The sequence below is a fragment of the Babylonia areolata genome, chromosome 26 (genome assembly GCF_041734735.1).
Source record: "Babylonia areolata isolate BAREFJ2019XMU chromosome 26, ASM4173473v1, whole genome shotgun sequence".
NCBI classification, from domain to species: domain Eukaryota; kingdom Metazoa; phylum Mollusca; class Gastropoda; order Neogastropoda; family Buccinidae; genus Babylonia; species Babylonia areolata.
In genome coordinates this window covers 43,511,756-43,526,755 of record NC_134901.1, presented here as the reverse complement: position 1 = coordinate 43,526,755, position 15,000 = coordinate 43,511,756, and the positions used below count along the sequence as shown (strand labels likewise).

General features: G+C 47.6%; 2 protein-coding genes across 2 annotated transcripts in view; one reads left to right on the top strand and one right to left on the bottom strand.

The window, feature by feature from the left end:
- Positions 1-1,875, top strand: part of LOC143300790 (uncharacterized) — a 10,821-nt gene extending 8,946 nt beyond the window's left edge. The window contains exon 4 of the mRNA XM_076614719.1: positions 1,821-1,875. Coding sequence (XP_076470834.1) covers positions 1,821-1,875 — 55 coding nt within the window. The remainder of the gene's footprint in view (positions 1-1,820) is intronic.
- The window catches only part of LOC143300326 (neuronal acetylcholine receptor subunit alpha-10-like), a 213,011-nt gene that overhangs the window by 103,707 nt on the left and 94,304 nt on the right, over positions 1-15,000 (bottom strand). The window lies entirely within an intron of this gene.

Here is a 15,000-nt window from a genome sequence, read left to right as displayed (position 1 = left end):
GTGTGTGTGTGTGTGTGTGTGTGTGAACGTGCGTGCGAGTCCGTGTGTGTGTATGTGTGTGTGTGTGTGTGTGTGTGTGTGTGTGTGTGTGTGTGTGTGAACGCGCGTGCGAGTCCGTGTGTGTATGTGTGTGTGTGTGTGTGTGTATTTGTGTGTGAACGCGCGTGCGCGTCCGTGTGTGTGTGTGTGTGTGCACGCACGCGTGAGCGGGGTGGGTTGAATGATGGTCGGATGGATGAATGGTAAAGAAGAAAACAATGCAATGACCTATCCTCATGTATACACATGGTCCTCTAGTAGGGAAATGTATGGAGATTATTGCTGCTGACCAGTGTTAGCCTTCAGATGAAAGATGCACACACGCGAATGTTATCTGTTATGCATGTGTGGGTGTATATCTGAATGTGTGTCTTCATGTTTTACATCTATTTGCTTATTTATCATCATTGTTGTCTTATTTATTTATTTATGTATTATTATTATTATTATTATTATTATTATTACTACTACTACCTTTTTTATAATTATTATTTATTTATTTGTGTAATCTTATCTATTATTTATTCCTTTTTTTCTTTTTTTTACACTATAATTATTATTTATTTATTTATTTGTATAAGCTTATCTATTATTTATTCATTTTTTTTTTCTTGTAGTGGTTGTAGTTTTTTTTAAAAATTTAATTTAAAAAAAATCTATTATTTATTCACCTTTTGTATTTATCTATTATCTATTCACTTTTTTTTTCAAGGCCTGACTAAGCGCGTTGGGTTACGTTGCTGGTCAGGCATCTGCTTGGCAGATGTGGTGTAGCGTATATGGATTTGTCCGAACGCACTCACGCCTCCTTGAGCTACTGAAACTGAAACTGCTCTCCCTGGGGAGAGCGGGCCCGAATTTCACACAGAGAAATCTGTTGTGATAAAAAAAAAAAAAAGATCACTCACTCACTCACTCATTCCCTCGACCGCTGGGGTCGTTGGGGGGACATGAGGAAGATGTCATAGCTCGCCACGCCGTTCTGTTGGCAGCTGTCGTGAGGAGATCTGGCATCGTCATTTTGGTCCATTCCTTGACGTTGTCGGACCAGCTCTTTCTCTGCCGCCCCCGTCTGCGCCCTCCCTCTACAGTCCCTTGCAGGATGGTTTTGGAGAGGGGTGTTATGTCGTACGACGTGACCAAACCATGCCATCTTCCGTCGTTTGACAGTCGCCAGCAGTGGTTCTTGGGGCCCAACAAGGTTGATAAAAAAAAAAGATATACAAATACAGCTACAAATTCTGACAACAGATGAGTGCAGCAGAGTGGAGAGGTGGGAGCAGAGGAAGGCAGGAGGAGCCCAGCCATGAAGGAGGGAGGGAGACAGCAACAGCTAGACCCACGCGGCTGTCTTCACTCGTATACACACGAGTGGGCTTTTACGTGCATGACCGTTTTTACCCCGCCATGTAGGCAGCCATACTCCGTTTTCGGGGGTGGTTGTATGCTCATCTGGTCGGGACTTGACCCCCCCACTTCCCCGTTCCATCTCCCACCCACCTCCTATGCCCCCCTGTGAGAGAGCGGAGGTCAACAGGAAGTGACGTCAAAAGTGTAGCACAGGAAGCGTGTCAGCGAGACAAGGAGGGGAGGGGGTGGGGGTGGGGGGTGGGGGGGGTGCAGCTTCGCGATCACACTCCCACATTTATTGGGTTCGATTCTCGGATAACGGGGAGAAGGGGGCGGAAGGGACGAGGAAGGGAGAAAGAAGGGGGAGGGAGGGAGGAGGGGGGTCTGGTGCACTGGTCAGTGGTGTCCCCTGACGGACCGGTGACGTGCAGAGTGCTCATCATCTGTGTGACGTTGTCAGCGCGTGCTCACGTCAGGTCCCGTTAGCGGTCTCCCTGCTTCCGCTTCCTCCCCACCGGTTCCTCCCCTCCGTCTCCCAGGGATCCCATCCCTAGCGGGGGACACCCCTCGGTCCCCACACTGACTGACTGACTGACTGACTGGCGTGCAGGCTGATTGTACTGTCAGCGCCGCTCACGTCGGGCCGGCCGCGGAGGTCATGCAGGGTCAGGCTACTGGCTTGGCTGCTCCACACTCCGCTGTCTGACGCTGTGCCACGACCACCAGTGACCCTGACAGTCTTCACTGCCACTTTGTGCAGCATGACATCGGTGAAACAATTGCATAATCCATGACCTGGGTGCGGCCCGGCCACCTTAGAGTATTAGGAGTTAAGGGGCCGAAGGACTTGACTGAGGGGTGGCTTCTTCTCTGAAGACCTTGACTGAGGGGTGGCTTCTTCTCTGAAGACCTTGACTGAGGGGTGGCTTCTTCTCTGAAGACCTTAACTGAGGGGTGGCTTCTTCTCTGAAGACCTTGACTGAGGGGTGGCTTCTTCTCTGAAGACCTTGACTGAGGGGTGGCTTCTTCTCTGAAGACCTTGTAGAGTTTCTTATCACACCACTGACGCATGTCCAGTTTACCCACCCGGCATCATCCCCCACCCGTCCCGTTCACACAAATAGCTAGCTGACATGGACTACAAAAAACTAATCAAATTGTGACCAACGTTACATGGTGTCCGTTGTCTGACGGCGTGGCGTGAACAGTAGTGACACCGGAAGTCTTCAGTGCCAGTTGGGACACAGCACCAGAACCTTTTTCACCGCTGTGCAGAGCAGATCGGAAAGAGTCTGTCGTCTGACCACTGAGGGTGCTAAAGACTCTTTTGGGTGTGTGTGTGTGTGTGTGTGTGTGTGTGTGTGTGTGTGTGTGTGTGTGTGTGTGTGTGTGTGTGTGTGTGTGTGTGTGTGTGTGTGTGTGTGTGTGTGACTTAGATTTAGAGAGAGAGAGGGGGGGAGAGAGGGAGAGAGAGGGGAGAGAGAGATAGAATGAGAGAGAGAGAGGAGAGAAGAGAGAGAGAATCCCTTTACACCACACTCCACCCATCCCCTGGTGACACACGGTTCCGTGTCCGCCACACGTCTTTCCTTTCTCCGCTCTCTTTCATCCCCTCCTCCCTGTGGACCCCTCACCCTCAACACCCCCACCCTCAACACCCCCACCCCACCCCTACCACACTCCGGCCCACCCATCAAACAGACACCAGGGAACAGAGCACTGTGGGGAATAAAAAAAACAAAACAACAACATAAAAAACAACAACAAAAAAACAGACATCAGAAAAGACACAGCACCACAGGGAACAAAAACACTTCAAACTACTGGCCACATCTCAACACTGACACCTCTGTCAAGGATTCCACGCCAAACAAACCCAAACCCAAACCCAACCCAACCCAACCCAACCAAAGCAAACAACACAACAAACTGCCAACAACGAGGACGAAACAGGCACAAAACTCCCACAATGAACACGCTGATCCTGTAACAGAAGAAAACAAACCATCCAAAACTGAACAGAAAACCAACATCAGTTCCCAGGCTTGCGGGTAAAAAAAAATTATTTAATTTCCAAACGGTTTGCACCTCCATGCCCCCCCCCCCCCCCGCCCCCCCTCCTCCCCACCCCCACCCCTGTCAGACTTTTAATCCGTTGGGAACGATATTTCATCGCAGACCAGATACAGTGCCGGTATTGAAATCTGGCGAAAGGAGTGGTGCTGTTTTTTGAATGATTGCATTTCGGATTATCAGGATCTTCAGATATTCCAGACAAAAAAAAAAATGTTACCTTCATCGCACAGTCCTTTTACTTTATCATCGCCTTGATCCCGGAGTGTGTGTGTGTGGCGGGTGGGGTGGGGGGGTGGGGGGTGTTTGTGTGTGTGTGTGTGAATGTGTGCGTGTGTGTGAATGTGTGCGTGTGTGCGTACGTGCGTGCTTGTATGTGTGTGTGTGCGTGCGTGCATGCGTGCGTATGTGTGTGCGTGCGTGCGTGCGTGTTTGTGTGTGTGTGTGTGTGTGTGTGTGTGAGTGTGTGTGTGAGTGAGTGAGTGAGTGAGTGAGTGTGTGTGTGTGTGTGTGCGTGTGCGTGCGTGCGTGCGTGCGTACGTGCGTGCTTGTGTGTGTGTGTGCGTGCGTGCTTGTGCGTCAGTGTGTGTGTGTGTGTGTGTGTGTGTGTGTGTGTGTGTGTGTGTGTGTGTGTGTGTGTGTGTGTGTGTGTGTGTGTGTGTGTGTGTGTACCCGGCAGTATCACAGCAAACACACAGTGTGGAAAACTCATTAATTCATCGTGGCTGGTGATGGACATACGGCATTGACGCCAGTCCCCCCCTCTGTCTGTCTGTCTCTCTCTATCGGGAACGCACGCACACACGCACGCACACACACACACACACACACACACACACACACACACACACACACACACACACACAGCACGCACACACGCGCCTGATTTTCCTTTACCTCCAGCACCCACCCAGCCCATCATCATCATCATCATCAACACCACCACCACCACCACCACCACTACCCACCCCTACACTCACCCGATGAGTTCAAAGTAAAGTTCCCATGTTCGCGACATCAGTCGTCCGCGTTGGCCATCACAACACGTTCAAACAACGGGCCGTGATTCAAAGCGGGGAGGAGGTGGGGTGGAGGTGGGGTGGGGTGGGGTGGGGGAGAGTGTATGGGTAAACGAGGTGGGGAGCAGCTGGGACTGAACAAGTCGGGAGGTCTAAACAAAATAAGGATTGTCACCATTATCAGTTTCACTTCGGTGTTGCCTAAAGTTAGCAGCCAGACCGCGCAGGGCTTTATCAGGACTGAAAACACCGCCAGTATCGATGAGAGAGAGAGAGACAGAAAGAAGGAGGAGGAGGAGGAGAAGAAGAAGGAGAAGAAGAAGAAGTCCCACGGCTCTACGTACCTCCAGTGCTTTGACAGCCAGCCAACAACAGCCCTTGGTGCCGTGTGTTTGTGTTGGATACAGATATCGGTCTGAAGTGGGTTTCTCTGTCCGCCACGTTATCATAGCGACTGACCCTTCTTTTTCTTCTCCTGATGGGCCGCCAGACAGGCGATGGGGTGGGTGTGGGAGAGGGAGGGGGAGGGTGCGTGGGGGGAGGGGGGGGAGTGGGGGGGAGACACAGGTTTGTGGGACTGACACCCCCCTCACCCCCCCGCCCCCTTCCCTCCCTTCACACCGCTCCCTCACTATGTAACCACCCAGTGTCTGGAACAACGTGAACAGCCCCAGCCTGTCTCCACCTGGTCTGTCAAACATCGTGCTGAAGGGGGAGTGGGGGGGAGAGACTCTCTGAGGCCACACTCCACAACTGACTTCAGACGTCCACTGAAACGCCTTCGTGGCGTGGGATTGTTGGTGTTTAGTGTTTGTGTGTGTGTGTGTGTGTTGTTTTTTTCTCTTATCTCCACTGAGGAGTCACTCCCAGCCAGCTTTCCGTTTTCAGTCACTTCCTGATATAACATCTTTCCATTTCTTAGCTTGAAGAACAGAGGACAAGCTGGAAGGAAGAGTTCTCCCTGTGAGGAAGGAAGGAAGAGTTCACCCTGTGAAGAAGGAAGGAAAAGTTCCCCCTGTGAGGAAGGAAGAGTTCACCCTGTGAAGAAGGAAGGAAGAGTTCTCCCTGTGAAGAAGGAAGGAATTCACCCTGTGAGGAAGGAAGGAAGGAAGAGTTCATCCTGTGAGGAAGGAAGGAAGAGTTCATCCTGTGAGGAAGGAAGGAAGAGTTCTCCCTGTGAGGAAGGAAGGAAGAGAGAGAGAGAGAGAGAGAGAGAGAGAGAGAGAGAGAGAGAGAGAGAGAGAGAGAGAGAGAGAGATCCTCATTCTATACCTTTGGTGAGGTCTCTGCTGAACTCCTGCGTCCAGAATGTGGACTGCACACTGCCTGTCAGGTCTGCTGGGCTCTTCCTTTCCCGATGTACTTCACTGTTTCTTTCAGAGTACATCTACTCTTCCTCACAGGGTGAACTCTTCCTTCCTTCCTTCCTTCCTTCCTTCCTCACAGGGTGAACTCTTCCTTCCTTCCTTCCTTCCTCACAGGGTGAACTCTTCCTTCCTTCCTTCCTCACAGGGTGAACTCTTCCTTCCTTCCTCACAGGGTGAACTCTTCCTTCCGTCCGTCCTTCCTCACAGGTTGAGAGAGAGAGAGAGAGACAGAGAGAGACACAGACACACACACACACACACACAGACAGAGAGATACACAGACAGACACACACACAGAGACAGAGAGATACACAGACAGACACAGAGAGAGAGAGAGAGAGAGAGAGAGAGATACACAGACAGACACACAAACAAAGACAGAGAGATACACAGACACACACACACAGAAACAGAGAGATACACAGACAGACACACACAGAGACAGAGAGATACACAGACAGACAGAGAGAGAGAGATACACAGACAGACACACACACAAAGATAGAGAGATACACAGACAGACAGACACACAGAGACAGAGAGATACACAGACAGACACACACACAGACAGAGAGACAAAGACAGACAGAGAGAGAGAGAGAGATGGGAGTCCCACAGGACACATAAAGGACAAATGATGACTTGCTGGGAAAAGAATGGCCACTATCTGTTTTCCACACATTCTCCTCTCTTGTGTTTTCCCTCTCCCCCGCCCCCCACCACCACCACCCACCCTGCAGCACACAGCCACCCCATACATCTCCAGCCAGGACTGCCGGAGCATCGAAAAGACCTCCGCCATCAGAGCCAACGTCATTCGTCATCAGCCATTGTTGTCCGGTTGTGGTATTGTTGTTATCCCCCGTGATATCAACACCGTCCGTACATCTTTCAACAACAGCGCTTTGTGTGTGTGTGTGTGTGGGGGGGGGGGGGGGGGGGGGGGGCGATACATCAATGGACAACTGAACGGCGCACTGATGATGTGTCCCGCGCATCTATTGACTGGCTCTGCTCAATCATGAAATCAATCAGACCCACATCACATCAGGGAAAATATATTGAGAATGTTGACCAGTTCGAAAGTTTTCCCCAGAATTTGATAAATGCTTAAGAAAATATGTGACAGTATTAACAAATAATGAGGCCAGGAGATGAAATGATTAACAAATAGTAAAGGGTGGTAAGTCTCTCCATTACACAAGGTACACAACGAGTGACATGGTCACACCTTAACAGACAGAACATCACTTCGGGGATATCTAAGGACGAGTCACAAAGTATTGAAATGCTCACACCTTAACAGACAGGACATCACTTCGGGGATATCTAAGGACGAGTCACAAACAAGTGAAATGCTCACACCTTAACAGACAGGACATCACTTCGGGGATATCTAAGGACGAGTCACAAACAAGTGAAATGCTCACACCTTAACATACAGAACATCACTTCGGGGATATCCAAGGACGAGTTACAAAGTATTGAAATGCTCAGACCTTAACAGACAAGACATCACTTCGGGGGTATCTAAGGACGAGTCACAAACAAGTGAAATGCTCACACCTTAACAGACAAGACATCACTTCGGGGGTATCTAAGGACGAGTCACAAACAAGTGAAATGCTCAGACCTTAACAGACAAGACATCGCTTCCTTCGGGGGTATCTAAGGACGAGTCACAAACAAGTGAAATGCTCAGACCTTAACAGACAAGACATCACTTCGGGGGTATCTAAGGACGAGTCACAAACAAGTGAAATGCTCACACCTTAACAGACAGAACATTACTTCGGGGATATCTAAGGACGTGTCACAAACAAGTGAAATGCTCACACCTTAACATACAGAACATCACTTCGGGGATATCTAAAGACGAGTCACAAACAAGTGAAATGCTCACACCTTAACACACAGGACATCACTTCGGGGATATCTAAGGACGAGTCACAAACAAGTGAAATGCTCACACCTTAACAGACAGGACATCACTTCGGGGGTATCTAAGGACGAGTCACAAACAAGTGAAATGCTCACACCTTAACAGACAGGACATCACTTCGGGGGTATCTAAGGACGAGTCACAAACAAGTGAAATGCTCACACCTTAACACACAGGACATCACTTCGGGGATATCTAAGGACGAGTCACAAACAAGTGAAATGCTCACACCTTAACAGACAGGACATCACTTCGGGGATATCTAAGGACGAGTCACAAAGTAGTGAAATGCTCACACCTTAACAGACAGGACATCTCTTCGGGGATATCTAAGGACGTGTCACAAACAAGTGAAATGCTCACACCTTAACAGACAGGACATCACTTCGGGGATATCTAAGGACGAGTCACAAACAAGTGAAATGCTCACACCTTAACAGACAGGACATCACTTCGGGGATATCTAAGGACGAGTCACAAACAAGTGAAATGCTCAGACCTTAACAGACAAGACATCACTTCGGGGGTATCTAAGGACGAGTCACAAACAAGTGAAATGCTCACACCTTAACAGACAAGACATTGCTTCGGGATATCTAAGGACGAGTCACAAACAAGTGAAATGCTCACACCTTAACAGACAGGACATCACTTCGGGGATATCTAAGGACGAGTCACAAACAAGTGAAATGCTCACACCTTAACATACAGAACATCACTTCGGGGATATCTAAAGACGAGTCACAAACAAGTGAAATGCTCACACCTTAACACACAGGACATCACTTCGGGGATATCTAAGGACGAGTCACAAACAAGTGAAATGCTCACACCTTAACAGACAGGACATCACTTCGGGGATATCTAAGGACGTGTCACAAACAAGTGAAATGCTCACACCTTAACAGACAGGACATCACTTCGGGGATATCTAAGGACGAGTCACAAACAAGTGAAATGCTCACACCTTAACAGACAGGACATCACTTCGGGGATATCTAAGGACGAGTCACAAACAAGTGAAATGCTCAGACCTTAACAGACAAGACATCACTTCGGGGGTATCTAAGGACGAGTCACAAACAAGTGAAATGCTCACACCTTAACAGACAGAACATCGCTTCGGGGATATCTAAGGACGAGTCACAAACAAGTGACATGGTCACACCTTAACAGACAGGACATCACTTCGGGGATATCTAAGGACGAGTCACAAACAAGTGAAATGCTCAGACCTTAACAGACAAGACATCACTTCGGGGGTATCTAAGGACGTGTCACAAACAAGTGAAATGCTCACACCTTAAAAGACAGGACATCACTTCGGGGATATCTAAGGACGAGTCACAAAGTATTGAAATGCTCACACCTTAACAGACAGAACATCACTTCGGGGATATCTAAGGACGAGTCACAAAGTATTGAAATGCTCACACCTTAACACACAGGACATCACTTCGGGGATATCTAAGGACGAGTCACAAAGTATTGAAATGCTCAAACCTTAACACACAGGACATCATTCGGGGATATCTAAGGACGAGTTACAAACAAGTGAAATGCTCACACCTTAACAGACAGGACATCACTTCGGGGATATCTAAGGACGAGTCACAAACAAGTGAAATGCTCACACCTTAACAGACAAGACATTGCTTCGGGATATCTAAGGACGAGTCACAAACAAGTGAAATGCTCACACCTTAACAGACAGGACATCACTTCGGGGATATCTAAGGACGAGTCACAAACAAGTGAAATGCTCACACCTTAAAAGACAGAACATCACTTCGGGGATATCTAAGGACGAGTTACAAACAAGTGAAATGCTCACACCTTAACACACAGGACATCACTTCGGGGATATCTAAGGACGAGTCACAAACAAGTGACATGGTCACACCTTAACAGACAGGACATCACTTCGGGGATATCTAAGGACGAGTCACAAACAAGTGAAATGCTCAGACCTTAACAGACAAGACATCACTTCGGGGGTATCTAAGGACGTGTCACAAACAAGTGAAATGCTCACACCTTAAAAGACAGGACATCACTTCGGGGATATCTAAGGACGAGTCACAAAGTATTGAAATGCTCACACCTTAACAGACAGAACATCACTTCGGGGATATCTAAGGACGAGTCACAAAGTATTGAAATGCTCACACCTTAACACACAGGACATCACTTCGGGGATATCTAAGGACGAGTTACAAAGTATTGAAATGCTCACACCTTAACAGACAGGACATCACTTCGGGGATATCTAAGGACGAGTCACAAACAAGTGAAATGCTCACACCTTAACAGACAGGACATCACTTCGGGGATATCTAAGGACGAGTCACAAACAAGTGAAATGCTCACACCTTAACACACAGGACATCACTTCGGGGATATCTAAGGACGAGTCACAAACAAGTGACATGGTCACACCTTAACAGACAGGACATCACTTCGGGGATATCTAAGGACGAGTCACAAACAAGTGACATGGTCACACCTTAACAGACAGGACATCACTTCGGGGATATCGAAGGACGAGTCACAAACAAGTGAAATGCTCACACATTAACAGACAAGACATCACTTCGGGGATATCTAAGGACGTGTCACAAACAAGTGAAATGCTCACACCTTAACATACAGAACATCTCTTCGGGGATATCTAAGGACGAGTCACAAACAAGTGAAATGCTCACACCTTAACAGACAGGACATCACTTCGGGGATATCTAAGGACGAGTCACAAAGTATTGAAATGCTCACACCTTAACAGACAGGACATCACTTCGGGGATATCTAAGGACGAGTTACAAACAAGTGACATGGTCACACCTTAACAGACAGAACATCACTTCGGGGATATCTAAGGACGTGTCACAAACAAGTGAAATGCTCACACCTTAACAGACAGGACATCACTTCGGGGATATCTAAGGACGAGTCACAAACAAGTGAAATGCTCACACCTTAACAGACAGAACATCACTTCGGGGATATCTGAGGACGAATCACAAGCAATGCAAAAAAAATGTCTTGAAACAAAACTCAGAGTGATGAAGAACAACTGGAACGCGCCTTTAAAAGCGAGCTAAATGAGAGAGAACGTTGTTTGCTCTCCGACATGAAACGACTTATTGGATTCAAACGCTGTCTCGGGTTTTGATTAATTTGTCTTTAAAATCCATCTTGTCGTGTGTATCGGATATTGATATTCAGCGGTATCATCTCCATTTCCATCATTCCAAACAAGATCATCAAAAAACACCTCTCACAAAAAAAGAGAGAGCTCTTTCAACAAAGATCTTATAACGTGCTGCATACAGGAAGTCCAGAGATATTGATCAGGGCCAGGACCTCCCTGGAGCAGAGCGAAACGGGGGGCAGCTTCCGGTGTTTGTATTTACGTGATGGTCAGTGAGACCCCCGCCACCCCCGCCCTTCCCACGAACACACACACACACACACACTCCATCCAGTCCGTAGCCGAACCAATCATCAGATGGTGACGCTGCGTGGGTGGGAGGGTTGTTCGGGCACGGTTCATGTCAAACAAAGCAAACAAACAAACAACGAACATGTCAAACAAAGCTAACAAACAAAGAACAACAACGAAAAAACCCGGAGACTTTGGTGAGAGAGAAAGCCTACATCACATGACACAGAGTTGTCACACAGCCTGGTGGTGTATATCTGTATGAATGACACAGTCACACAGCCTGGTGGTATATATCTGTATGTATGACACACAGTTGTCACACAGCCTGGTGGTATATATCTGTATGTATGACACACAGTTGTCACACAGCCTGGTGGTATATATCTGTATGTATGACACAGTCACACAGCCTGGTGGTATATATCTGTATGTATGACACACAGTTGTCACACAGCCTGATGGTATATATCTGTATGTATGACACAGTCACACAGCCTGGTGGTATATATCTGTATGTATGACACAGTCACACAGCCTGATGGTATATATCTGTATGTATGGCAGTCACACAGCCTGGTGGTATATATCTGTATGTATGACACACAGTTGTCACACAGCCTGGTGGTATATATCTGTGTGTATGACACACAGTTGTCACACAGCCTGGTGGTATATATCTGTATGTATGACACACACTTGTCACACAGCCTGGTGGTATATATCTGTATGTATGACACACAGTTGTCACACAGCCTGGTGGTATATATCTGTATGTATGACACACAGTTGTCACACAGCCTGGTGGTATATATCTGTATGTATGACACACAGTTGTCACACAGCCTGGTGGTATATATCTGTATGTATGACACACAGTTGTCACACAGCCTGGTGGTATATATCTGTGTGTATGACACAGAGTTGTCACACAGCCTGGTGGTATATATCTGTATGTATGACACACACTTGTCACACAGCCTGGTGGTATATATCTGTGTGTATGACACAGAGTTGTCACACAGCCTGGTGGTATATATCTGTATGTATGACACACAGTTGTCACACAGCCTGGTGGTATATATCTGTATGTATGACACACAGTTGTCACACAGCCTGATGGTATATATCTGTATGTATGACACAGTCACACAGCCTGATGGTATATATCTGTATGTATGGCAGTCACACAGCCTGGTGGTATATATCTGTATGTATGACACACAGTTGTCACACAGCCTGGTGGTATATATCTGTATGTATGACACAGTCACACAGCCTGGTGGTATATATCTGTATGTATGACACAGTCACACAGCCTGGTGGTATATATCTGTATGTATGACACAGTCACACAGCCTGGTGGTATATATCTGTATGTATGACACACAGTTGTCACACAGCCTGTGGTATATATCTGTATGTATGACACAGTCACACAGCCTGGTGGTATATATCTGTATGTATGACACACAGTTGTCACACAGCCTGATGGTATATATCTGTATGTATGACACACAGTTGTCACACAGCCTGGTGGTATATATCTGTAGGTATGACACACAGTTGTCACACAGCCTGGTGGTATATATCTGTATGTATGATAGTCAGTCGTGTCCCACTTCATCATCAGAACAGCACTGGGAGGCAACTGCTGTCCTGACTATCTGGGCTGAAAATTCAATTGTATCTGAGAGTGTCTCTCGGCCAAGAATGCTGTTGGTCAGTCGACGTTGGAATGGTCCCCAAAGGCCAACTCGCCCCTAGAGCCAGTGCTATCGTGCCTCCTAGTCTGAGAGTCATCGTCCTCAGTGAGGGACTGAGGTGTAAATGACTTCCCACTACAGTGAGATAAGCCATTGATCACACAGCTCTGACTTTGCTGATAGTCTAACTGTAAGCTAGTGTCAGTCTCTGTTGGTCTAACTGTAAGCTAGTGTCAGTCTCTGTTGGTCTAACTGTAAGCTAGTGTCAACCTCTGTTGGTCTAACTGTAAGCTAGTGTCAGTCTCTGTTGGTCTAACTGTAAGCTAGTGTCAACCTCTGTTGGTCTAACTGTAAGCTCGTGTCAGTCTCTGTTGGTCTAACTGTAAGCTAGTGTCAGTCTCTGTTGGTCTAACTGTAAGCTAGTGTCAGTCTCTGTTGGTCTAACTGTAAGCTAGTGTCAGTCTCTGTTGGTCTAACTGTAATCTAGTGTCAGTCTCTGTTGGCCTGACTGTAAGCTAGTGTCAGTCTCTGTTGGTCTAACTGTAAGCTAGTGTCAGTCTCTGTTGGTCTAACTGTAAGCTAGTGTCAGTCTCTGTGGGTCTAACTGTAAGCTAGTGTCAGTCTCTGTTGGTCTAACTGTAAGCTAGTGTCAACCTCTGTTGGTCTAACTGTAAGCTAGTGTCAACCTCTGTTGGTCTAACTGTAAGCTAGTGTCAACCTCTGTTGGTCTAACTGTAAGCTAGTGTCAATCTCTGACATAAGCCGAGAGTTAAACCAGAAATACATACACGCATGTATTGGCCTGGAGGTAACGCGTCCGCCTAGGAAGCGAGAGAATCTGAGCGCGCTGGTTCGAATCAAGGCTCAGCCGCCGATATTTTCTCCCCCTCCATTAGACCTTGAGTGGTGGCCTGGACGCTAGTCATTCGGATGAGACAATAAACCGAGGTCCCGTGTGCAGCATGCATTTAGCGCACGTAAAAGAACCCACGGCAACAAACGGGTTGTTCCTGGCAAAATTCTGTAGAAAAATCCACTTCGATACGAAAAACAAATAAAAACTGCACGCAGGAAAAATATACAAAAAAAATGGGTGGCGCTGTAGTGTAGCGACGCGCTCTCCCTGGGGAGAGCAGCCCGAAGTTCACACAGAGAAATCTGCTGTGATAAAAAGGGGGAAAAAAATCCATACATCCATACATGCATAACAAATGACACACTATTCACCAACCCTCAGAAGTGACTGTAAGTCATTACCATATGTAATGGCTCTGCTCCCTAGTTAACTGTACTGGTATGCTGCAGTGATGTCACATGATGCACCGTATGACGATGGCAACCGTGGCATCCTAAAAAAGTATCTATGCACGCGCGCGCAATGTGTGTGTGTGTGTGTGTGTGTGTGTGTGTGTGTGTGAGATAATGGACATTGTACCACGTTTAATTCCATCTCACTTCACCACGTTACGTCTTTAGCCTCAAGAGCAGTGTGATCTATTGGTTTACACTGAAGCGCCTCACAGTTTCAATTCAATGCGGAAAGAAAGGGTGCAGAGGAAAGACACTCGCCTCATTTACATCCGCACGTTGCTGTACTCCTCCACAGTCCTCCATGACTGGTCTCATCACGTGCGGGGGACGGGCGGGGGATGGGGGGCGGGGGCGGAGGGGGGTTGCGGGGGGACAGAGAGAGGGAGAGAGACCAAGAGAGTGAGGGAAAGAGAGAAGGAGATAGAGAGAGAGAGAGAAGGAGAGAGATGAGAGAGAGAGATGGGGGGAGAGAGAGGAAGAAAGAGAGAAAGGTAGAGAGAGGGGGGGACAGAGAAAGAGGGAAAGAGGGAGAGAGAGGGGGAAGTGAAAGGGAGAGAGAGAGGGGGGGGGGGGTAGAGAAAAAAGAAACAGAGAGAAAGAGAGGGAGAGAAGGAGAAAGAGAGAAAGATAGAGAGAATCAGGGGGAGGGAGAAAAAGAAAGAGATAGGGGACAGAAGAAAAAAAAGAGAGAGACAGAGAGAGAAGGATAGAAAGACAAAGAGAGAGAGAGGGTGGACAGACAGAGGAGAGA